Genomic DNA, 25,228 nt, shown 5'->3' with positions numbered 1-25,228 from the left:
CTGCCTTCTGCAGCTGTTCTTGGGGTGGAGTGCGCGCGTGCGTGCGTGCGTGTGCAGCCTCTGGGTCTGTGCGGTGGCAGCGCACTGGCTTTCGAGACATCCTTTGTATAGCAGCAGCATGTGCGGCGGGGCGGGCAGCCTGCGAAGCAGCTTCTCTCCTCCTCCCCCTCCCCAGCCTCGCTCCCTCCGTGGGTCTGGTGACATTACATAGATGGATGTGCCGGCTAGGAAAGCAGCAGGAGTCGAGTGTCTGCCAGGAACGTGCAGCGTGAGCCCGGCTGGCCGCCCCGGCTCGCCTCCCCGGCCCTTCCGGTGCGTGTGGTCGGCGCTCAGGGCTCGCCGCCTGGAGCCTGACGTCTCCGTGTTCTCCTCCTCGGGACACCGTCCTCTCTTCCGAAAGGCTGCTGGCCTCAGGCTTCGAGCCTGCGGAACACTTCAGCCTTTACTTATGCTCTTACAGGGGTAATGTTGAGGACGAAATATATTAATGTCTGAAAGAGAGAGTTCAGTTTAATAGAATACTGGCTTGCGGGGAGAACACACGGCATCCACATGCGTGTGCCAGGGCAGCGTTCGGCTGGTGTGGAGAAGTAGGTCCTGCTACCTCCCTGAGCTCATTACACTGCCTGAAAAAAATCCGTTCTCCAGGAAGAGGGATGTCTTCTCAAAGGACTCTGAAGACAGCTGAGAGAAGTACTGATTTTTAACTGTAGATCAGCATTGCAGATAGACCTTTCTAGAACAGAAGTGATTTCGTTTATTTACTGTGTTGAATTAAAGAAGATAATATGAGATCTGGAAGTTCAAGACTGCTAATGAAGTTGAGTATCTGGACTGTGTAAAATGTATCAGTGATCTTAGAGAAATTAGATTTTTATGCTTTTCCATAGTTTGGTGAGACTGTTTAAATCCATGTCTGAAGAAAATAGTTTTAGCTATTAAGGAAAGACTTATATAAACCTTAAAAAAAAAAGATGAGGGCCTGCTTTTTTTTTTCATTTTAGGAAAGCATTGTTATAAATAGGTTCATTTGGGTGCCTTTAACTATAGTATTTTCATTGTATTTGTTCCTTCTCATGTGTTACCCGGTATTCTAATGTATTTTTAATGTGTATGTTCTGTTTTTACAACTAGATTCTAAGACCCAGAAGCAAGGAGCTAGTTTTGTTACATCTTGTTGGTCCAGCATCAGATTCAGTGTCCTTGTAGGTAATAGATGGTGTGGACAGTAGTGTGTACAGGTAACACTGAAGATGAGACTTGTGTGAGGTGCTTTTACCTGCCTCAGTCATCCGAGGCTTCCACTGCAGAAGCCCACAGACTGGGTGGCTCAGAACGTAGACCCTCCTCTTCTCACAGCTGTGGAGGCTGAGGTCCGCGGTGGGAGCGCCAGCAGGGTTCGCTTCTCCTGAGGCCTCTCTCCTCTTGCAGACGGTCACCTTCTTTTTCTCTGGCTGCACACACTCCTGGGGGCTCTTGCTGCCCCTACAGCACCGCAGACCTCTTCTTGGGGACCCACCCTTGTAATCTCTCCTAACTTTAACTCCTTGTAAGTCCTGTCTCCAGGTGCGGTCCTGCGAGGGTTAGGGTTTCAGCATACGAATCCTGGAGGGATACAGTTGCGTCCAGGACACTGAGCTGAAGGTAGACATGCTGCGTCGCTAAGGCAGGAGGTAGCACACGCCGTACACCTGTAACCAGCACTCGCTGCTGATCACGAGCGCTCCAGTACAAAGTGAACATTGTAGGAGAGGGTAGAGATGCCATGTATCAGGCGAGATGCGGTCGGGAAGCAGCACTCACGAGAGATGGAGGCGGTTCCGAGAGAGCCGCTAGCAGCTGAAGACCGCAGCCGCCCGTGCTGCTCGGCCGGCCCTGGCCGGCCCAGGAGAGCGGCCGGAAGGGGCTCGTCCTCTCTCTGCCGCTCTCCCTCTGCTCGCCCTCCAGCGCCCCGGTTGCTGGGGCCTCCTGGGAACGCCGCAGAGTGAGGAGAAGCCAAGTGGGCCTTCTGAGCCCAGCGTTTGAGAGCCGCCTGAGGGTGAGCGTGGGGCTGAGAGAGGACGGCCTCGTGGCCGGCACAGACACTGCCGGTGGAGCCAGCCTCGCTGAAACGCGCTTGGCAGCGTGCATCACAAGTCTTAGGAATGAGCACCTCTTTGACTCAGCAATTCCAGGCCAAGAAATATATCCTGAGGAAACAATCCCCAAAGTGAGCAAAGATGTGTGTACAAGGGTATTTGATTATAGTATTGGATATAATAAAATATTAGAAGCATTAAATGTTCATTTATATGGGATTGGTTATCTTAGAACATGTAATGAATGTTTTCATTCATTAGAAAGATGATGTTGATTTAGATTTATTGATGTGGAAATAAATGTAACAAAAAGAAGATTATACATCATATGTCATATGAGCCTATTTATGTGTGTGATTTAAACTGTCTATAGAGGAAGAGTTGAGAACAGTGTATATGAACGGAAACTGCACAGTTCCAGATTGACGCACATAGGCTCTGAAGCCAGAATACCTAGGTTTCTGTCTGGGCTCTGCTGCATTAGTCTTTCTGGGGACCGTTTTCTCATCTGGGAAATGGTGATCAGCGTCCCTACCCCATAGGGTGGTTGTTGGATCTAAACGTGTTGGTGCCTGTAAAGTGTGTGTGACGGTGCTTTCGGCGCTCAGTGGATGGTGGTTATTGTGGGAGAGGAAGAGGAGGGGGGATTTCACTGTCTTCTCTCTCTTTCTTCTCTAACTTTTTAAACAAGAATGTAACAATTTCATTATGAGGGTAAAGTTTTCTATTAAAACTAAAATGAAGATGCTGACAAAGTTGTAATGAGTGTTCTTGCTTCCTTCGGGCGGTCCTGGGGCCTGTAGGTGGGGGAGCCTTTCCCCTGCAGCCACAGCCGTGAGGCTGGGCTCCCTGAGTGGCCCTCTGCCCTCTGCGCTGCTCCGGGAAGAACAGAACTGAAGTTCCCTCACTGTTTTTTCATTATTGAAAAGTTGCTCACTTCTCTTTTTCATGTGGAGTGCAAGTTTGAAGATTTCTGTTGTAGCACAGAAACAGTCTTAGAATGGAGTGTTATACAGATCTTCGCAGTCCTTTGACCAACCTGCTTCTTGGAATTTATTCCCGGCCACCTCTTTCTCCACACCCGCTCCTCCTTCCGCTTCCTTGACCCTCTGTCAGTACCCGCTCTCTCCATTTCGTAGGCAGGCAGTTTGCCTTCCTTGTTTACCAGGACTCTAAGATGCTTAGCTAAAACACAAGAGCTCTTTAGCAGGGATGTGCCCTGGCTTCTGCGTTTTTGTTTTTCTTATACCCGCCTTCATCATTCTCTGTAATTGGGGAAAAGGGGTAAAAGATTGCTCTCCTGTTTTGAACAAGCTTGGTTTTGGCCGTGTTGTGCCGCTTGTGAGATCTTAGTTCCCTGACCAGGGACTGAATCCTGGCCCACGGCAGCGACAGGGCCGTGTCCTGACCCTGGACGCCCGAGGGGTTGCTGTGGATGATGCTCCCCGTTGAAGAAGGCGGGGGAGGACCCTTGGTCAGCTTCAGTTTTAAGTGTGTAAGAGTAAATCCTGCCACGTCACATTATTAGTGATAGTATTACTGTTCACCAGTGATGGAAACTCAGCCTTTTCCATCTGTAAGCTCTTTTTTAAAAAAATTATTTTATCTTTAGATTGAGTCACTGAGTTGAAGCTTTTGACTAGAGTTAGTACTCTAGTTATTGAATTTAGAATGTATACCTGACTTTGAGTATTAAGTTTAATCACTTGCTTAGTCTTCTGTAGCCTTTGACCGTGTTTTTAGTCCGGTAAAGTGCGTGTGTGATGTTTTTTGAGGGCCCTTCCAGTTCAGACTGACTGTTGCAGTGCCCCATATGTTGTGTCAGATATGGGGCAGTTAGTATTTTTGGTCAGACTTGAGGAAATGATGCTATTTGCCAATTTGGTACTTGTTTTAGACCTTAGTTTGGTCAGAATAAATGCTGGTAAATAAATGTCTCTTAAAAATGTAAGGGAACACAAAAGTCTCGTTGAACATCTTTCTCCTTGTAAACCATCGCTTTTGTATATTTTTAGCATAGAAAATATTCTTTTGCTAATGCTCTTATACTCAAGTACCTGTATAGTTCTTTTTTTTTTTTTTAAGTGGTAATTGTGTGTGCAGAAAGACTTAAAAAAAACTTAATGCCGTCATGCAAATAAGTGCCATATATAGAAAATCTGTTAGTCCATGGAAAATTTTAATCACTGTGCCTTTTGAGGGGTTCAGAACAAAAATTTGCTCTGACTTAAAAGGTAGTCACTTAACAATGGTAAACTTTGAAGGATAGATACAGTTTTGAAGAGGGGTATAAGAAATCCGCTTTTTTAGGTGCTTATGTTTGAGTTACACTCTCATAACTTTTATCTCATTTAATCTTCTTGGTAACTTGAAAAGTAGGTGTGTTGTACCATTTTGCACCGAAGAGTTATGTAACATGGCCAATGTGATGCTCTAAGTAAGGAACCCAGTCTGTCCCCAAGCTCTGCTGAGTTGAATCTTAGAGGCAGGGATACAGAGAACTTTGAGGGATGGGGTAAAATAACCTGGAGAAAGAGCATTCAGTGTGGCATTTGAGGCCAAGTGAGAAGTTGGGAGTAGATGAAGATAGTGGGAGAAAGGCGGTTTGGTGTGTGGTGGAGAGAGTGGCATAGCAGTGATAGGAGCTGGCAGTGGGGGTGTGCACGTTTTAATCCAGGGAAGTAACTGGATTAAAGACGGTAGGATTTTAGGAGGATGAAAACCAGGTGGCAGGAGAGGTAAAAAACCTTCCTGCCAGTGCAGGAGACAGAAGAGACGTGGGTTCGATCCCTTGGTCAGTCGCTGGGTCTGGAAGATCCCTTGGAGGAGGGTGGCAGCCCACTCCAGTATTCTTGCCTGGAAAATCCCATGGACAGAGGAGCCTGGTGGGCTGCAGTGCAGAGGTTGCAAAGAGTCAGACACGACTGGAGCAGCTTCACACATACCCACGATCTGGACGACCTGGAGTAGTGTGCAGAAACACATCACAGAAAGACGGGTCAGTCCGTGTAGAACATTGTATTGGTGATGTGACTCAGAATTAGGGGAGAGCCATGGGTGTGTAAAAGAAACAGAAGTAGGAAGGAGAGACCACAGAGGAAGGGAGCGGCAGTAAGATCTTGGCAGTGTCGGATTTGGATGAATGAGGAAATTGATACGTGCTCATGTGTCTGACCAACAGAAAGCAGAGCTTTCAAATAACTGAGGAATATGGGAAAGAAAGACAACTTGTTACGATTTCTTAGGGTGGAATTTAAATCCAGCAAATATGCATATTATCATTTTTGATATCACCTCTGATTAAGAAATAGAAAGTTGTTATACTGTCTTGACAGATTATTGCTTTCTCATCTAAATGTGCAGTAATCTATATAGATAGTAAAAGTGTAAATTGAAATTGATCATTACTGATCTAATTATATCATTAACTTATTTTCTTTCCCCAATGATCTTGTTATTATATCTAATTGTAGAAGTCATTGAATGAACTCATCATAATAAAAGAACTCAATTTAGTACCCCTATTAAAGCTTTGTAATGGCTAATTGGTTATGTTGGAACTGATTAAAATTATGCAAGGTTACCTTATTGTAAACTATAAATAGTAGAGAATGGACTCTTTTCCAGGCCATTCATGTTGTTTTATTACTGTGTTTCTTTTACAACTGTATACTTTTAAGAAAAAGATTGTCCGGAAAAAATGTTTAATAAGCAACCATAGAGTACTTAATAGCATATAGGATGCTGAAGAATTTGAAGGGATTAAATCCTGCCCAAGTATATCTCCCCTGAAGGTTATTGATTCTTGGAGAAAAGGCTTTGAGTAAGCAACTGATAAACCTGTTTGGAGCTAGGCATGATTTTGTTGTGTTTCAATTTCAGTAAATGCTCATTTAGTACATACTGTGTGCAGGGCACTGAAGACATGACTTAGGAGTCCTAGGGTAATTTCTGCTTACAGAGGGTGGTCTTTCTCCCTGGAGGAGTAAGTGGGAGCCCACTCTTGTCTGGAGAACCCCATGGACAGAGGAGCCTGGCGGGCTGCAGTCCACTGGGGCACCAAGAGTTGGACACAGCTGAGCTACTAGCGCCAGGGTTGTCTTTCTGGGAAAGGTGAAGACAGACTGAACTCGAAGCTGTTGGAGAGGATTTGGGAGAAGCGTGAGTTTGCTCAAGGCCGTTGGTAGTGAGGAGCTGGGTGAGGCTGAGAGGAGGGCTTGCCCGACTGAAGTGGACGGTGTATGTCAGAATGTCCAGCCTTCTCCACAGAGTAAAATGCCTTCCAGCATTTCCTAAAGTGAACTCTTTCTTATGTGCCAGTTTGCTTCCCTTTTAGTATTGGAAATAACGAATCATGCAATTATTCTCTCAGCTTGCTTTAGAGTTTTTTGTGTGTACGTGTGTAAATGGTTAATGTGAAAAGTGAAACCAGTTTAATTGGTTTCTAATTATTTTGTATGGGTTTTGTTTTTTATTTACTGACATTTGAAAGTGCTTCAGAAATGTGAGTCCTGATTCTCTATCTTCTCAAATGTTATTTTATATTACAGTGCTTACTAAACAGTAGCATTTATAAGACATTTTATTCTTTGGATAGTACTTTGAAAACCTAGCAATATTTGTTTCCATTGTGCTGTCAGTCACTGAGCAATGTTTTGCTTTCCTTCACTATACTATACCTGCGAATAGTTCAGCTTTCCTCTTTTCTAAGCTAAGACGTACCTCTTCTTTATCCTTTGGGTATGTATTATTGATGTATATAGGAAAGCCATTCTTTTTGCTTTATTATACATAACAATACTTTAGCAGTACATGTTATCAACTAATTATATCTGTGCTGAAAATTATTTAAGTTTTAAGTTATGTGAAATAAATACCTATGTAAGAAAGTTAATTGGCAGTTAAATTTACTTTACTTGATTGTAATTGCAGAAGAAGAAAGAGACAGGATAAACAGATAGCTCTGAGCCACTAGAAGAATTCAAAGAGGTAGGTGAGGTCCCTAGCTTGAGGAGAAGTTAAATATAAGGAAGAGAAGTTTGGGGGTAGATTTGAGGGGAGCTTGTCGTGGCTCAGAACCCAGCTGGGTCAGATATGCAGCGGTTGGAAAGAGGTTTCTGCTTCAGACTGAGTGGTGCCTGATTGCAGATTATATAGTAGTTTCTTCTCATCTTCATCAGTTTTGACCTTATTACTTAAATCATCTTAGTGCTTAGACTTGTTTTACAAGAAAAATTTTAAGGCATTAAGGGTGAGCTGTCTTCATGTAATTAGATTAAAAGGTAACCAACTTCAGGGTAGGTACAATGAGAATAAAATGGCTCATGGTTAAATTCAGTTACCAGAAATTGTTATTAGTAATTTAAAAAATTTTCATTTTGGGGAGAGTTAAAACTGTATCTCTAAGTCTTAATTTCTGTACTCAAAGGAACAGTTAAAAGACACAGGTTTTCAAGATGAGGACAGATTATAGTAGTTGCTTCTCACCTTCATCAGTTTTGACCTTACTACTTTAATTATCTGACTTGTGAGAATATGGAAAATCTATACCACTTAATTTTTTTGTTCATTTTTTATTATGGTAAAATTTACATAAAAATTTAAAACATCTTTTAGTGTACAATTCAGTGGCATTGAGTATGTTCACAGTGTTTTGAAGCCATTGCTGCTATCATTTCCAGAAGCTTTTCATCATCTTAAAATCTGTCTTTGTAGTGCTTTATAGTTGTTTTGTATTTAAGGAAGAACGATATGACTATTTAGTGCATATTTGAGTAATTCAAAGAATCATATATGAATTGTGTATTTCTTTCATACTGTTAATATTGGTTCTGCTAACTTGTCTTAATCATGTCCAGTGGTCATAAAATGAGAATTTGTAACTTTTAAGAAGTCACAAAGCTTTATTACCTCAGTGTCTATGACATGATCGCTTAGAGGTTTCTAAAATCATAAATCTAAGTTTACAAATGCAGTTTTGTCCTTGAAAATTCTGGTGGTCACAGTTGTAGAATTTATCATTCAGTTCAGTTTTGAAAGAAATAAATAAAAGAGTCTTGATTATCCTTTATGTCAGTGTTTAAAAACAGAGACAACATAAAGATAGATTTGAGGTCCTCAGAAGATACTAGAACATTGAGACAAAGACAAGAATATAGTGGTATTAAAAAATTAAAGTCAAGTGTGGGAAAAATTAAAATTGGACTTTAATAAAGATGGGAATATCAGAAGATGTATTTCAGCACCTAGAAAATGCTATATTTAAGATTGTCTAAACGATTGTGTCTAAAAAAATATTTTTTCATGTTTTAACCTCATGTGGTAGAGATCATTGGGCAAAATTTTTGCTGCTCTTTTTTTCCAAAGTTATTTCCCAAACCCAAGTCTGATTGCTACACGACCTTCAGCCTACTTAGCAGAACCTCTGCTGTGTGTTTGTCTCAATGCTGCCATCTAGTGATCATTGTGGGTGTCTCAACCTGGAGCTTAAGGCCGCCTGCGTCACTCCTCAACACGGTACATCTAAATGCCTCCGGCCGCAAAGCTCCCCCTACTTTTGAGAAGTCGAATAGCAGTGGGTTGCTGTGGCAGAAATCTTATTTAGTTATTGAGACCATGTAATCACTTGGAAACAGTAGTTGAGTTCAGTTGCTCAGTCGTGTCCGACTCTTGGCGACCCCATGGACTGCAGCACACCAGGCCTCCCTGTCCATCGCCAACTCCGGGAGCTTGATCAAACTCGTGTCCATCGAGTTGGTGATGCCATCCAACCACCTATCTCATCCTCTGTCATCCTCTTCTCCTCCTGCCTTCAATCTTTCCCAGCATCAGGGTCTTTTCCAAGGAGTCAGTTCTTCGCATCAGGTGGCCAAAGTATTGGAGTTTCAGCTTCAACATCAGTCCTTCCATTGAATATTCAGAACTGATTTTCTTTAGGATTGACTGGTTGGCTCTCCTTGCAGTCAAAGGGATTCTCAAGTCTTCTCCAGCACCACAGTTCAAAAGCATCAATTCTTTGGCACTCAGCTTTCTTTATAGTTCAACTCTTACATCCACACATGATTACTGGAAAAACCATAGCCTTGACTATCCAGACCTTTGTCAGTAAATAATGTCTCTGCTTTTCAGTATGCTGTCTAGGTTGGTGATAGCTTTTCTTCCAAGGAGTAAGCGTCTTTTAATTTCATAGCTGCAGTCATCATCTGCAGTGGTTTTGGAGCTCCCCAAATGACGTCTGTCACTGTTTCCACTGTTTCCCCATCTACTTGCCATGAAGTGATGGGGTCGGATGCCATGATCTTTGTTTTCTGAATGTTGAGTTTTAAGCCAACTTTTTTACTCTTTCACTTTCATCGAGAGGCTCTTTAGTTCTTCTCACTTTCTACCCTAAGGGTGGTGTCATCTGCCTATCTGAGGTTATTTATATTTTTCCTGGCAGTCTTGATTCCAGCTTGTTCTTCATCCAGTCCAGCATTTTGCATGATGCACTCTGCATATAAACTAAATAATCAGTAGAGTGTTTTTATATTATCGAGATTATTATTGAGCTGTGCATTACTCTGTCAGGCTCATAACTGACTCATTGTCCTCTCTCAGACAGTGCTTTTCTTATTGTTTCCAGTTCAGGGTGATTTAGTTAAAGCACTGAACAGCACTTTAGATGCATATTGTGTGGCAGACACTGCTCTTAGTGCAGAATACAGTCCTTAGCAAATGGAAATCATGGCTTTCATGCAGTTTGCATTGCATTGGGGGAACAAATGGTAAGATACACATACAATATTTCAATTAGTGAGGAGAGTTTAAGAAGAAAAAATAAAGTAGGGGGGATATGAGTTTTTGTGGTTGGCAAATTGTTTTGAGGTGTTAGATGGAGTGGTCAGAGAGAGTCTTACTGAAGGCGACTTTTGAGTTGAGGTCTATCAAGGATCGAGGGAAGTGCTGTGCCTCCAGGCAGAAAGAAACAGGGTGCAGAGGTCTCGGAACGTCTGACTTGCAAAGAAAGCAAGCAGGAAGGAGTAGAGTGTGAGAGAGAGCAGTAGCAGGTGATGTTGGAGAGACCCTGTGGGTGTGTGTGTGGGGGGGTTACAGGTCACAGCGGGTCTTGAAACTGGATGTCATTGGGCTGGATGAGAGGTGGGCGCCATGCTACGACGGGCTCACTCTGGCTTCTCTGTTTAATGGTGTGTGGTGCAATTTTTTTTTCTTGTTTTATTAGCAGTAGGGATAGATTTACTTTATAGAGATATGAGAACAATGAGATAAAAGGTCTATATTTTGACAGTTCTGAGATCAGTGATTATATGGCATATTGTGTATCTATACATACTTTTAAAGATTTGCTCTTGGATTATCCACTGTTCTTATTTTTGTGATACAGGACGACTGAAATCAGCTGGTAGAGTTTTACTTGGAAAATGTTATGAATATCACTACTCCAGTACATTTCAGGCTCAACTCTTACAGTTTACAGACACAGTGTAGTGTTGGCCTGTCTGAGTGATCTTCATACTCAATGATATTTCAGGAATGAGAATCATCTGGAGTTGTGATTTTTTTCCCACACTTCATGATATGGTTAGGGATGTACCCAAACAAACCACACAATTAGCTGATTAGCACTTCTGTTTGATCCACACAGAAAACCTCATAGATTTATGTTGTAACCTCGATGATTTATTTAAACCACTTTTTGGCTTGTAGTTCATCAGCTGAAATGACTAATTCTCAAAGTGCTATTACTCTTGCCCAAATTGTGCTTAAAAAGTGCCCTGGAATTAAAAAAAAAAAAAATCCCTGGAATTATCAGTTACGTTACAATGTCATGATCACTGTTGGTAATAGTATTTCTCCACGGGCTCTGTTTTTTTTTTTTTTGGTAGCTAAAGTGTTTATTATTTTTACGCCTGGTCTTAGCGAGGTCAGAGGAGCAGCACCCCCGGGGTGACGTGGTTAGGTCAGGGAGGTGACGCTGTCCGCCCTGTGTCACATGTTTTCTGCTGTGAAGTACCTGTTGAAGTCTTCTGTCTTTTCCTGACTGACATGTGAGGGTTTTTATGTATGTCGTGCTGGATCTGAACATTGCTTAGTTAAATGTGTGCTAAGATCTGCCTTTCCGTGGCTTGCCTCTTCGCTGCTTTGGTGGTGTCTCTTCCACCCTTCTCTGTTCCCTACCCCCGGTTACCCGTCAGTTCCTGCAGATCTGCCTTTTATATTCCGCTTATGTCTCTTCTCCGGTCCTTTTGTCAGTGCCTCAGTGCAGGCCTTTGTTACTCACGGCCTGGATCATACGTAGATCGTATTCCTTCCCATCCATTTCCAGCCACTTACACAGTGACTTTTTAAAACTTCAAATCTTGCTCATATCATTCCTCTGTTAAAATCTTCTAGAGGTCCTGGGAGGCTGCAGCATAAAGCTCAAACCTCATGACCTTCCTTCTGCCTTCTTTAGAGGTTACTTCAAGCTTCTGCTCCTATGTAATGTCTTTGCCAGGTTTATTCCCTGGTTCTTTTTAAAGGAAGGACGTGGTTGTCTTTACCACAGCCACAGTTGTTAAAAGACAACTTCCAGCTGTTCATCTCTCATTTCATGTCTTGGCTGAGCAATACTGTCAGTTTGCTTGTGTTGGACGTTTTTACATTGATGTACCGTTGAGCTCTCTCACTAGTCTGTTTATTTTCCAGGCTTTCTCCTCTGCCAGCCCCTTACGTATTGGTGTTCTTGGCTCTCCTTTCCACCTGTTCTCCATGGGAAAACCCATTAGCTGATGGCATTATGGCTGTTTTGTATGTGTAGTCAGCCCTCAGGGTATCTGCAGGTTCTGGGTTCCAGATTAAACTGATTTGGATCCACACTTGGTTGAATTCAAGGATGTGGAACCCAGGGATATGGAGGGCTGACTATGACCTCTAGATTTTAATTTCCAAGTCAACCTTTCTCTTGAACTCCAGATCCATGGACATTGCTCTTTGGATGTTTGATAGGCATTTTAAGCTCTATTAAGACCCAAACTAAGTTCATACCACCCGCCTCCCAAATCTGATTCTCTGTGAGTCTATGTTTTCTTTTCACATCCCCTTCGGGTGTGCCCGGCCTGTCGAATAGCTCTAGGAAGCCTTTCCCTGACCCCGCTTGCACCTGCTTGATCACTTGGTCCTGTGTTTCCCGTTGTTGTACTTCTGTCCTGATACCTGTTGCATCTGTTCTCCCCGCTAGACTGAAAGCATCTCGAGGGCTTTGTGTCACTGTCCTGCACCGTGCTCAGCGTAGAGAGGTAGCTGAGTACCTCCCAATGACACACACCTGAAATCAGGCTCGCCGTCTCTTTCCTTTCCTCCTGACTTTCTTCTCTAGGCTGACGTTCAGAGTTGATGATGTCACCAGCTTTTCAGTTAAGTTGTTGTTGTTCAGTTGCTGGGTCGTGTCATGGTTAACTCATTTCCTTTTCTGTTACTTCCACAGTTAGTTGCTTTCTGAGCCGGTAGCTAGTTTTCATTTCCATTCCTTTCTCCCCAGTCTGCCTTTTTTATTGCTACTGGGTTTATTTTTCTCAAGTACAAGTGAGCGTCTCTTGGTTCAGTAACGTTGTTCTTCTTTTCTGCTGGGTGAAGTCCAACTTCTTTATAAGATATTCAGTGGCAATCTTAAAGAACTGATCTAGTCTCTCTGTCTCGTCCCCCCACCCCGCCTCCCCCGCTTATCACAGAAACTGTATCTTTAAAGTACTAGCCTTGGCAGACTGTACCCCAAGTCCACCTTGTTTATACTACCTGTATTGCCCTTCTGTCCATCCACTGCTGTGGAGGAACCTGGAGAGCTAGGTTTAAACCTGCGTTTAACAATTACCATCTGTTGTCCTTGGACAGACTTCTTAGATTGCTGTAACACACATGTATTAAGTACTGGCACTAATATGTGTTGTCTTCCTCATTCAACCCATCTCTTCCGGCCCACTACTGGAATTTATTTTCCCATTTGCACAGAGCTCTGTTTGCCTCATTGCATTAATGACTTCTGCTTTTCTTTATGATTGTTGCTACTTTTTTCTTATATCACATGCCTTGTAAAGGCTAATACTGTGATTTCTTGTACTTAATTTTGTTGAATTTTTCATTCTTAGATAGTCGATTTGCTTTGTTTAACCCATATTGTGTCATTTAGTTTCTAAGTGACCAACTGATTGGGGTATGAGTTTTTGGACCAAAGTTGCCAGTGTCAGGACCCTTTGTAAAGATGTAGCCAAAGCAGGCTTGGTAAAAACCCATCTACTTTGTGAGTTGGAAATTTTGGAGGGGTATACATTTGTCCCAAAGTTACATGCAACTCTTAAAGGAATTTAAAATGGTACTTTTACTGTCTTTATGTTAGCACTAAGGAACAGCCCCAGTACTGAGGGAATTGTGTTTTTCTTTGCAGCCAGTTGCTGAACCAATCCCCATCTGTAGTTTCTGTCTTGGCACAAAAGAGCAAAACCGAGAAAAGAAGCCCGAGGAACTCGTCTCCTGCGCGGACTGCGGCAACAGTGGTAGGTGACCCCCTGTGTGCCGTCTCACGGGGCTAGTCCGGCAAGAGGGTGTTTACCTGGAAACTGTATACTTGGTCTTTAAGAGAGGAACATTTACATTTGATTCTGGTTTTAGGTACCTGAGATGAGCTTCTAGATGAGGGAGGAGTTTAAATGTATAGTTGAAATGTTTTATTCAGTTAACTTAAATCAGGTCTTAGTAGCTGTTTTTTATAGAAAGCTTTTCATAAACTTCTTTTTTTTTCTGTTAGTCTTTATATTTCACTCTCCATCATCTGTTCAAATCACAGCAGTCAGTTGGAATTTATTACTGGTTTCTTTAATAATCACTACTTACCCTTGATTTACTCCTCGGCCTTTGTGGATAGAACCAGGATGATAACAGATTTGATTTTGTTTTCTTGTTTTTTTTTTTACATAAACTTCCAATATGTCACATTGAAAAACAGAGTGTTGACTGCATTTTAGTGAGCTGTGTGAAATCTGGGGCTCTAAAAAAGATTTTTCAAAGAGTCTCCTAATTTGTTAATTTCAGAGATATTCCTTGTCTACCTTTTAAGAACTTATGAAGCTTTGTAGTATCTTTGATCATTGGCTTAATATTCAGTGTTTTATACCAGTAACAAACAGGATTTAGTCCAGAAAGCAGAAAACACTACGTGCTTCAAGGGGAGGGGAATTTAATACCAGAATAAGGTTTTTTGTAAGACTGTTGGAAGGGCTCAAGAGGCAAGCTCTGGACGGGCTTCGAGGCCTGTTTCCGGGACGTGGCAGAGGCGGCCCATCAGAGAGAAAGAGCAGTCACACGGTCACTGCCGAGTGTCCTGCTCGGTGGGGAGAGGACTGCACAGGGCGTGAGCTGGTGGTGGGGCCGGGAGGGCTGCTTGTCCGTCACGCTCACCAAGGAAGAAAGGGGTCAAGTGCATGAAATTTGGGTGTTTTCCAAACTGAGAGCTAAAGTACCCCAAATTTTAAACAGGAAGAATTGTTTCAGAAAAATAATTGTGTTAAACATTTGGCAAAGGGCCAAAAGCTATAAAGAGCGCATTTACATTTTTAAAGTCCAAGGGACAAAGGCAATGAATAGGCCGTTTATATGAGAGAAATTAAGAGTTGAGCACATTAAAAATGTTCTCCCCAAATAATAATAGGAAGTCCCACCAAAGCAACAGTGAAGTGTTATTTCATAGCTTTTATAAAGCTTGAAAGATAAGAGAGCCCAAACTGGAGCTGATAAAATTGTGATAAAATGTTTGTACGCGGCTGATGTCCCTGGATGTTACATCGTAGGGCTTGGAGCATGTTTTGGCAGGGCAGGTCTACCTCTCAAGCTACAGAAATGTTTATTTCATTTCACTTGCCAATTCCTCTTTTAGGAATTTATTCTAAGGAATTAACTTAAAAGAAGGAAAGAATCTGTAATCATGAAATAATTCATTTTAGTGTCCTAATAACTGTTATGGGCTGATTGTGTCAATATTTACAACAGGCAGATGATCAGGTAGGTTCTTGTGTGTCAGCTCTGGAGTATAATCAGTTTAAGGAATGCAAATATAAAGTTTGCTTGAATAAAATAATGAAAAGCAGAGCAAAGCTGTACATATCCTATAATTAAAACCATGCAAGGGCTTTAGTTAGTTTAGAAAGGAAAAGTAGAACATGAAAATAGCTCTTCTGGGATGATGAGATTATAGATGAGATTTTTTTATACTTCTCCCATTTTCCTTGGATGTTAGTGATGTTTTGATGATAAATTTCTTGTCTCTTAAAAAAGAAAATTTATTGATAGAGAAAGATAATTTAACCAACCCTTTCTCTCACTGAAGAAAAGTAAACATAACCAATTTTTAGAGGAAACGGATAAATCTTTTCAGAGTTATGAGCAAATTGGCTATCCTAAGTTTTTGAGAATCAAACTGATTGTAACTCTTGAGAGAGGAAATTTTTTTTCTGTTACTGTTAATTCTGATCACAGTAGAAATATTGCTTAGGTTTTAGTTTTATCTTGAGTGCCTTAAATCATGAGCACATAACTCACTTTTAAATGATGGGATTTAAAAAATTTATTAGTTATAAACATAACACGTTATTGTTTAAAAAATGAGAGCACAGAAGGGTATAAAGTAAAATGTAAAATCCTTTTCCTGAAAAATATTTATAGCTCTGTATCCTAGAATGTTACAGTTGTAAACAGTTTTTGTGTTTATTCTTCCAGAAATGGCCAAGGCTTATTAGGTATTCATATACATAGGACCATGTGTACACACACAGTACTTTAATTAATGCAGCCTTAATACAAGTTTGGAATTTTTCAAGTTTTTTTAATAATCAAATTGGGAGGGGGGTGATGTATGTAGCGTGCAGAAAACTGAACTGGAGTGCCCAGTCCTGATACGACGAGTGTGGCAAGCTTCCAGGAGCTTCTTGTTTTCCTCGATGTTTTGATTTAAGATAATTGCCTTTTTCTACAACATTTCTTTTATACAGTTGCAGAATGATTCTTGATTGTTTCATTTGCCAATTTTCACCTTTTGTTAGGTCATCCATCCTGCTTAAAGTTTTCCCCCGAACTAACGGTTAGAGTGAAGGCCTTACGGTGGCAGTGCATTGAGTGTAAGACGTGCAGCTCCTGTCGAGATCAAGGCAAAAATGCAGTGAGTACTTCTGCCTTCCATTGTGAATATTTCATTTAGAAGTTGAGTGTACCACTGGCATTTTCCTCTATGTATGTTTGATTATTTTTAGTCACTTGGTTCAGCAGAGTTTAGAACAGTAGCCTCTTAAAGTTCACATCATTAGTTTAGAATACTTGCTCAGTGATGATTGAGCGAGTATTGGATAATTCTTGAATAATTTCTAGGCAGTTTTCTACCCCACTCCCCAGTTTTTTTAACTGTGCAGCTTATGGGATCTTAGTTCCCTGACAAGGATCAAACCTGGGTCCCCCAGCCGTGGAAGCACAGTCTTCGCCCCTGGACTGCCAGGGAATTCCCAGATTTTTTGGTAGTTACTAAAGCACTTTAATTGTATGTTTGCAGAGAGACTAGCTACTTTAAAGAAATACTTGTGAAATTTGAGTCTTATGGAGGTATTCATTTAGGAATGATCAGTTATATTAATTATAGTCATCTTTCTCTCTCTTTTATTAAAGCAGACTAAAAAAGTTAGTTTGTGTCTGATACTTTAGGTCCTTATTTAAGTTGGATGAAGCAAAACCTTTTGCTAACTCAGACTATGCATTTACTCAACTACTGCAGATTAAGGGAACTTTTATTATTAGGTAACTCATCTCCTTTGTGGAAAGGAGCCTCCTAGGTTTCATGAAGTCATGATCCTAACATGTTTCTGTTTCATTTGATTGAGCAGAGCTGTTCTTTCTCTGCTTTAGGATAACATGCTCTTTTGTGATTCCTGTGACCGTGGTTTTCACATGGAATGTTGTGATCCGCCACTCACCCGGATGCCAAAAGGTAAGAAGTACTTTCTGAAATCAAACTGGTGATTAAGGGGCAGGTTAGTGAAAGTGCCTTTTAATCTACTTTGTTAAAGTGAAAGAATAGCTTGCCTTTTTCTCCTTTGGGTTGTCTTGAGTGGCGAGCTGTCACTGTAAAGATGGGGATAGTCTCCTGACGTTCTTATGTGGTGTGGGTTTAGTATTAGTTTCCTCTGTTTTCAGTGTTTAAGCATCCATGAGGGTGAAGGTGTCCATTTACCGATTTTTGCCAGCCCTGTAGCTAGAGGGCAAAATACTTTACTTTTATAATACTTTGAAATATTTATTTCTTGAAGAAGTGAAATTCTATTAGGTCATGTTGATTATATCACAATTCATCACCTTTGAGGGGCTTAAAGCTATTAGAGCCTCTGGTTTATTGAAAACCTCAAAATATTTTATAATATTTTGCAAGCAAACAAATGCCCAAATCAGAAGAATACAGCTTAAAAATGTTATTTTATTCTTTTGACTCTTGTTCCCTGAAAGGTATTTACTTGAGATGTAGTTGCCTGTTGGTTGGACTTCCATATCATCATATGCTTGTAGTTTCTACAAAAAAATCATTAGTCGTCTCTGCTTTGTCTTATCATAAATTCCATTTTCAACTCAGGTTTTTGTGATTTATAGACTTTTTAAGTAAAATGCTTGTGAGATACTTTATGTCTCTTTGAGGAAGTGTTTCCTGCTGATGGAAAAGGACCCAGCCCGAGTTGTAGCCAAGTTATTCCACTTCAGGATTTTACTTGCGCCCTCTGTGCCGCTATTGATGGTTACCATTTGAAGAGTCACATTTGTATGTTCTGGAAGAACAAGTGTCTCCTCTTCCTACCTCTTCCATTTACTTGAAATGTGGGCAGAGGCCTTCTGAGAATCCTTCCAGATAGTAGAAATTTTCTTAGGACTTCATTCCTGTGTATTTAATGTGTACAAAAGAAGTTTTATGCCAGCTTACAGCACGAAACACTTTATTTTGAAATAATTTCAGACTTACAAAAACATGGTAAAAACAGCACAGAGAGTTCTCGCTGTACCATTTACTCAGCTGTCCCAAAGGTTATTCCCTCTTGGTGCATCACAACAGGGATGTATTGTACAGTTTGTCTTCTTACTGGTGGTGGTCACTTGGGTCACCTGTTTATAGTGGAGAACTTGACAGACAGCTTACAATTACTCTTTTTTTTTTGCTTTGCAACTCCTTTAGCATCAATTATTGCTAATTTTTACTCTGGTGTTTTTTGGCTTACTGATGATTTTTTTATTTCCATCATTTCTTTCTTCGCTTACTAACTGGAATTGTGCTGTAGGAAAGAGGGATCACTTTCTCGCATGTATTTATTCAACTGTTTTAATCATTATGGTTCATAGATACTTACTTTATTCTGTGAATTATTGTCCGTTGCTGTGATTATTCCTTTTTCCTTCGGTTCACCCAGATTTGGCCATTGGGAGCTCCTTCAAGTTGGCTCCTGGGTCATTTTGACACGGCTTCATTATCTGTTGAGCACATCTTTATTTTCCGGCACCACAAGCTGTTCTAGGTTATCTTGTATTTTCCCCGCTCCAGTCCTGGGCTCAACCATTTCTCTGTGGAAACCTGGCATCTTTTCTTGCAGAACAGGGATTAGAAACCCTGTATGAGTGCTGGCTCTAAAGTCAGCATCAGTGGACTTCAGCCGTGTGGTCTTCAGGAATCTCTTCCAGTTGTTTGCAGGATTTTCTATGTATGTGTTTTCATGTTTGTTTTTCTGGGGGCTTTTATCAGATTTTCAAATAAGAGTCCTTGACCTGAAAGAGGCTAAGAGTTCCTGGCTTAGACTATCTGAACTCCTTCAGTGGATTTATATCTGTTGGGCTTTTATGTGGAATCTTCTTTCTTTATAGGCATGTGGATATGTCAGATATGTCGACCTAGGAAAAAAGGAAGAAAACTTCTACAGAAGAAGGCAGCACAGATAAAACGGCGCTATGCTAATCCAATAGGACGTCCAAAAAACAGGTTAAAGAAACAAAACACGGTGTAAGTTGTACTTGTGGCAAGGTGAGGGGAGAAGAGGATAGGGCCTTCTCTGTAGTGCAGGGTTCACTTGTTTGCATTTGGAAAAGGAGATTGACTTTTATGTAATAATAATAATGGCTAATGCTTATTGAGCCCTTACGAGAGGGCCAGGGCACCCACTGTTCTAAGTGCTTTATGTGTATTATATCGTTTAATTCTCCTGACAGCCCAGGGGAGTAGGAACTGTTGGTACTCTCATTTTTTCAAAGGAGGAAGCTATTGCATAGAGCAGTAACTTGCATAGTTTATAGTAAGTCTTGAACTGAGATTAAAACCCCAGTAGGCTGGCACCAAAGTCTGGCTGTTAACCGTTACCTTAAATTTTCTCTTTTACCTGAAAAACAAGGAAGAAAAAATTATGTTATTGAAGCATTTCAAAGATTCTTCTCTTAATGTTATCTCAGTAGTTTGTGTTATATGTACAAATTGCTGGATAACTTCTCTTATTGGTCATAGTTAAGTTCCATTTCTATGTCCTAAAGTAAAATAATGTGAATTTTTTTTTCACCTATTAGCAGAAATCAGGAATATAATTATCTCTTGTAGACTAGAAAACTGGATTAGGTCTGGAGGAGGTGGGGCAAGATTCAATAGCTAATTTTGTCTTTTGAAGTATCTCTCCAGTAATTCACTTTTGATGATATGTAAACTACCTTTAAGCCTGTCAACCTTTCATAAAACTTACCCACCTTTTCTACACTTTAAGACTATCTTGAAGGTGATAAAACTGAAGTGAATGGGCATTAGCAGCTTGAAATACAAACAACCAGTACTGTAATTCATGCTTTTAAATCTTAAATCAAGCTTTAATTTTCCTGTAAAAAGATCTTTTGAATCCTGGCTTGCAGAGAGTAACCCATCCTTATGTTGAGAGGTAAGAGTCTAACTCTGAGTTGGTGCAGAGATCCTAGGAAGAGCCTTCATACCGGGAAGGGTCTTAGGTTTTCTCTGGTACAACTCTCATTGCGTAGATAAAGACACTATTGTTTAGAGAGAATGTGATTTCCCCAGGATGTGCAGCTAGTAAGTGGCAGAATTATGACTCAAATATGCCGTCTGACTCCTGGCCTAGGATTCTTTTCATTATAAAATGCATAGGCTTCCCAGAAGTGGATGTTTCTAATAATATTACTTCTTAATCATATAATATTTATTACAGTTTGTGGACTATTCTTAACAGTATGGATTTTAAAAATACAGTTGTAGATATTTACTATGTGTTATGCATTAAACAGAAACCTTATAAAGATTTCATTTTCATAGCTCCCCCTTTCCCTGTTTGATTCCTTAGATCAAAAGGTCCCTTCAGCAAAGTTCGAACAGGCCCTGGAAGGGGTCGGAAACGTAAAATCACCCTCTCCAGCCAGTCAGCGTCGTCATCAGAAGAAGGATACCTGGAGCAAATAGATGGCTTGGACTTCTGCAGAGATGGCAGTGTCCCCTTGAAGTTCAATAAGAAAACCAAAGGGCTCATCGATGGCCTTACCAAGTTCTTTACCCCTTCTCCCGATGGGCGGAAGCCTCGGGGGGAAGTGGTAGACTACTCTGAGCAATACAGAGTTAGGAAAAAGGGCAACAGAAAACCAAGCACTTCAGATTGGCCCACAGGTAAAGTCTGCTCGCTTGGAAACAAAAAGTATTCCACAGTCTATTATTTGGAATAACACTACTTACCTGGAGTAGATTTATATTTGATTTATTAAAAATTGGTCTTGGAATATGAGAATATGTTCAAGGTCATGTATTTAGGTGATACTCAGGTGATAAAAATGGCAGGAATTTAGAGCCTGGAGATGAAGCTGGAGAATGGACAAGTAGGAGTTTTAGACAAAAGAAGATGCTTTTTTTTGGTGGAAGCACAAAGAATCTACCTACAGAAATGTGAGGTATAACCTTGATTCAGGGATAATTTTATATTTCATAAGTTACAAAATAAATCATGTGATGAACTTCATGATGCTTGTTTTTATTCCTGGAAGGAAACTGCAAAGAGTGTGGATAAATAGACTGTTGTTAATCTGAGCATAAGTGAAAGACCAAATTATTTGTAAATATGATGAGGTCATTGATTTTTTACTTCAGGTCTTGGCAGATACAGTTGTAATTTTTCATGGATTATACTTAGAGAACCACAGCCTCAGACCATTTGCCTACGTTTCAGGCTAAGTTCCCTCATTTTCAGCTTAGATAAGATCTGTGAAGAAGAGTTAAAAGTATAGCAAATAGTTCAAGTCAGAGGAGACAGTGTTGATGAGCTGGTCTCACCGCTGTGGAGCTGAGAGCACCCAGTCCTGTGAAGGAAGTGGAAAGGGCTGTGAGCTAAGTCGAAGAGTGAGAGTGGGCTCTGAGGTCACGGGCTGTGTGTGCCCGGGTGGTGCCTCATGGGCTGCGGGGGGCAGTCCGAACTCTGATTCCTTCCCCCGACTGTCCCACCGGGGATTGTACTCCCCACTCCGTATCATTCCTGCTTCTGTAAAGGATGGACCGGAGGAAAAGATCCTCATCCTTGTCAGATCCGCCAACCTTTTATGCTGTATTGATTGACTTTTCACCTGAGTGGCAATCAACTAAATTACAGTTTAGGCTTTTACTTTTCATGTCTTTATCAGCCATGTAGACTGAAGATAAGGCCCACTCTGAGTACATTCATTTGAGAAAACATGCAGGCCATTCAGGTTGGACTTAGGAAAGAATCTCATAAAGCAGAGGGTGATAAAAGGCATTTCTGAATTAACTATTTCACTGGAGGTAGATTATTAGAACAGTCTACTGGAAAGTGTTAGAAAGTTATTTTCTATCAGAGCAAATGTATCGAGTGCGTGGAGAACCATTGCCGAGTCTCAGGCATGACTTTGGCTTTGACGGGCTCTGTCATTTTCTCTCTGAGCTGTAGTTCAGGAGGCAGCCTGCACCGTCTTGTAGCGAGGGGAGTGCTTTACCCAATCTGGGCCTGCATCCCTCTGTGTCACGCACTAGGGGGCAGTGAAGGCGCAGAGTATCTGCAGATCAGACGTGGATTTTTCAGTTTACGAATGTCGTCGAGTGAGCCCCTGTCCTTTTTCTTCTTCCACGAAATGAGTAACTGTGTATACAGTTGGTTTTTTAAGAGAGCTGTCACACATTCAGAGAAGAGGCCGGACCACATTGGTGTTATTCTCAAACGCAAAGGCTGATGATCTGCTTGATGCCCCAATACCCCTCTCACTCATGTCTCTGCCCATTTGAGGAAGGTGCATCATTTAGTGAATGCTTATTTTAATTTCTCGTACTTTCCTGGAGGGTTACCGCCTGTGCTCCACAGCCTTTGGAGTTTGTGCTTGAAATGGGCACCCAGAATGGGAGGCGAGTTGAGGAGTTGGCACTGGGCATCAGTTAAAACAGCCACTTGAAATAGACCGTTTTGTTGAGATAAGAATGCATTGGCCTTAGGAAGAACTGTGGAATCATTGAGAATTTTAACAGGAGCAAACTTTTCTTGTTTTGCTCTAAAGTGATGAAAATTATGTCTTGCTATAACGTAAACTTCTTCCATACTACCAAAGAATGAAAAAGCAACATTTACGTGTTGACATGTGTTAAAAGTTTTGTATTCTTGTTATTTCAGAATAGACTGCATAATCCTTAGACCTTTTTCCTGTTTTACTTTTTTAAATATATGTATATATATGCTGAAATACAAACTTGTTTAATGAAGTTTAAATTTAGTTATGTAATACTTTTAAAAAGCTTTAACTCAATTCAGGGTTTTCATTATAAGGCAGATACAATGTGTACATATCCTTTATTGACTAGTATCTTTCTGGAAGTCAGCTTAGTGCTGTCCTCTTTTACATAAATAATATTAAGGCACTTGGAATTTGTTCCAGTTCGTGTGCTGATCTCATGATGGCATCAGTAACATGTAAGCCCTTTCTTAACATGCAGACAATCAGGATGGCTGGGATGGCAAACAAGAAAGCGAGGACCGGCTTTTCGGGAGCCAGGAAATCATGACTGAGAAGGATATGGAATTATTTCGTGACATCCAAGAACAAGCACTGCAGGTAAAGTTGAGTATTCAGATTGGACAGTCAGTTTGTTCCTGGTAAGAAACAGAGGATTAATTGTGTTGTGGGTAACGTGGTAGTAGTGTGTTTATGCAATCTGATCTGCTGTGGTTTGTGCATGTGCATTGTTTGTGGTTAAGCTGTTCTTTCCAAACAAACCCGTGGTAACTGGTTTGGTTTTGCAGGTAAACACATTGCTTTAACTGCCAGTATCAAATGAGCTTGGTTTATTTTCTGTCTTATATGAAGAAGAGTTTAGGATTTGACTGGCAAACAAACAAAAACCAAACCTTTTTCAGGTGATGAAACACATATTCATTAACTCAGGAAATATTTATTAAATGCTTGTGCCTTAATCCTTTGTTGACACATAGCAAGATATAAATGTGCAGACACAGAGCCTGCTTATGTGCCAGCTCCTGGAGATGCCAAAGTAAATGATAGGATTCCTTCTCCAGCCAGGAGAGACTTGTAAATAGATAATTTCCTTAATGTGGCAGTTTAATTATAGAATGCATGAAATGTGGGGAGTAGAGGAGGCAAGCCTGTACTTCTCTCTGGGGAGTCAGAGAGGATTCATTGAGGGGAAATACCACTTGAGCTGGTCTTAGAAATGGAAAGGAGTTTATCAGGATGACAAGGAATAGGGTCTCATTAATTAGAAAAAACGGAAGTGCAAAGATTTGGCAGTATTCTTTGAAATGCAGAGAACAAGGGTGTAGACAATGGCAGGAGAAAAGATGGGAAAAGTGCAGGTGTGGGTCATGAAAACGCTTGGGTTTTGTTTATCTTTTGTCTTGCTCCTTTGCCACCAACTCACTGTGTAAGACAAGTTGAGTTCTATCTCTTACCTTGAAGTTAAGAATTTATAGGCCACTGCTGGGGACTCCTGTTGTGTAGGTGAAGCTCTTTGGATTCAGAGACCCACTAGTGAACAGATTGTTTATGTATTTTTTTTTAATTGGAGGATAGTCACTTTACAACGTTGTGTTACTCTCTGCCACACAACAAAGGGAATCGACCGTGTGAGTACATGCACCCCCTCCCTGCTGAGCCCCCCTCGCACCCCGTCCACCCGTCGAGGCCGTCACAGAGCCCAGGCTGGCTGTCCTGCGTCACCCAGACGCCTCTCGGCAGCGATTTGGTTTGCACGTGGCAGTGTGTATGCCGGCGCTGCTGTATCAGTTTGTCCTACCCTCTCTTTCCCCCACTGCTTCCGCAAGCCTGTCCTCTGTCTGCGCCTCCATTCCTATGCAGTTTTCAAAACTAAAAACAACAGGATAAATATTCAGGAAACATTTACTCAGCATTTCACCATCTTAGGACTTAACCAGGTTGGGCTTTGCGTCGGGGGATCTGGGTTCAGGCCTTGGTCTTTCACTGACTTCTACTTCAGACAGCTTGCTTAACCTCTAAAGGCATGTTCTTTTCCTGACAATAAGTTAAAAAAAAGTATTATAGGTGCTCTAGTAGGAGTTTACATGGTGTTTAGTGGGAATTCAAAGGAGAGAGTAGTTTCTTCACTTTTTTTGGATTTTTTTTTCTTTTTAATTTATTTTTTTATTGACGTGTGATTGCTTTACAGAATTTTGTTGTTTTCTGGCAAACCTCAACGTGAATCAGCCATAGGTGTACATACACCCCCTCCCTTTGAACCTCCCTCCCATCTCCCACCCCATCCCACCCCTCTAGGTTGACACAGAGCCCCTGTTTGAGTGTCCCAGGCCACACAGAAAATTCCCGTTGGCTGTTTAACATGTGGTAATGTGAGTTTCTATGTTACTCTTTCCCTACATCTCGCCCTCTCCTCCCCTCCGCCCATGTCCACAGACTATTCTCTATGTCTGTTTCTCCACTGTTGCCCTGTAAATAATTTCTTCAGTACCGTTATTCTAGATTATATATATGTATTAGAATACAATATTTATCCTTCTCCTTCTGACTCACTTCACTCTGTATAATAGGTTCTAGGTTCATCCACCTCATCAGAACTGTGACTCATATGTGTTCCTTTTTATGGCTGAGTA

The 25,228-nt window shown here is 41.2% G+C and overlaps 1 protein-coding gene across 3 annotated transcripts in view; it reads left to right on the top strand.

The window, feature by feature from the left end:
* Positions 1 to 25,228, top strand: part of KAT6A (lysine acetyltransferase 6A) — a 103,791-nt gene that overhangs the window by 36,053 nt on the left and 42,510 nt on the right. For 2 of the 3 annotated variants that reach the window (XM_065946432.1, XM_065946434.1), the window contains exons 3-8: positions 13,495 to 13,603; positions 16,142 to 16,257; positions 16,992 to 17,073; positions 18,981 to 19,116; positions 20,447 to 20,763; positions 23,080 to 23,198. In XM_065946432.1, the coding sequence (XP_065802504.1) occupies positions 13,495 to 13,603; positions 16,142 to 16,257; positions 16,992 to 17,073; positions 18,981 to 19,116; positions 20,447 to 20,763; positions 23,080 to 23,198 (879 nt within the window). The remainder of the gene's footprint in view (positions 1 to 13,494; positions 13,604 to 16,141; positions 16,258 to 16,991; positions 17,074 to 18,980; positions 19,117 to 20,446; positions 20,764 to 23,079; positions 23,199 to 25,228) is intronic. The other variant, XM_065946435.1, reaches the window with a different exon arrangement.

Source organism: Muntiacus reevesi, chromosome 10 (assembly GCF_963930625.1).
Source record: "Muntiacus reevesi chromosome 10, mMunRee1.1, whole genome shotgun sequence".
In the NCBI taxonomy this organism is placed as follows: Eukaryota; Metazoa; Chordata; class Mammalia; order Artiodactyla; family Cervidae; genus Muntiacus; species Muntiacus reevesi.
This window is presented reverse-complemented; position numbering and strand designations above follow the sequence as displayed.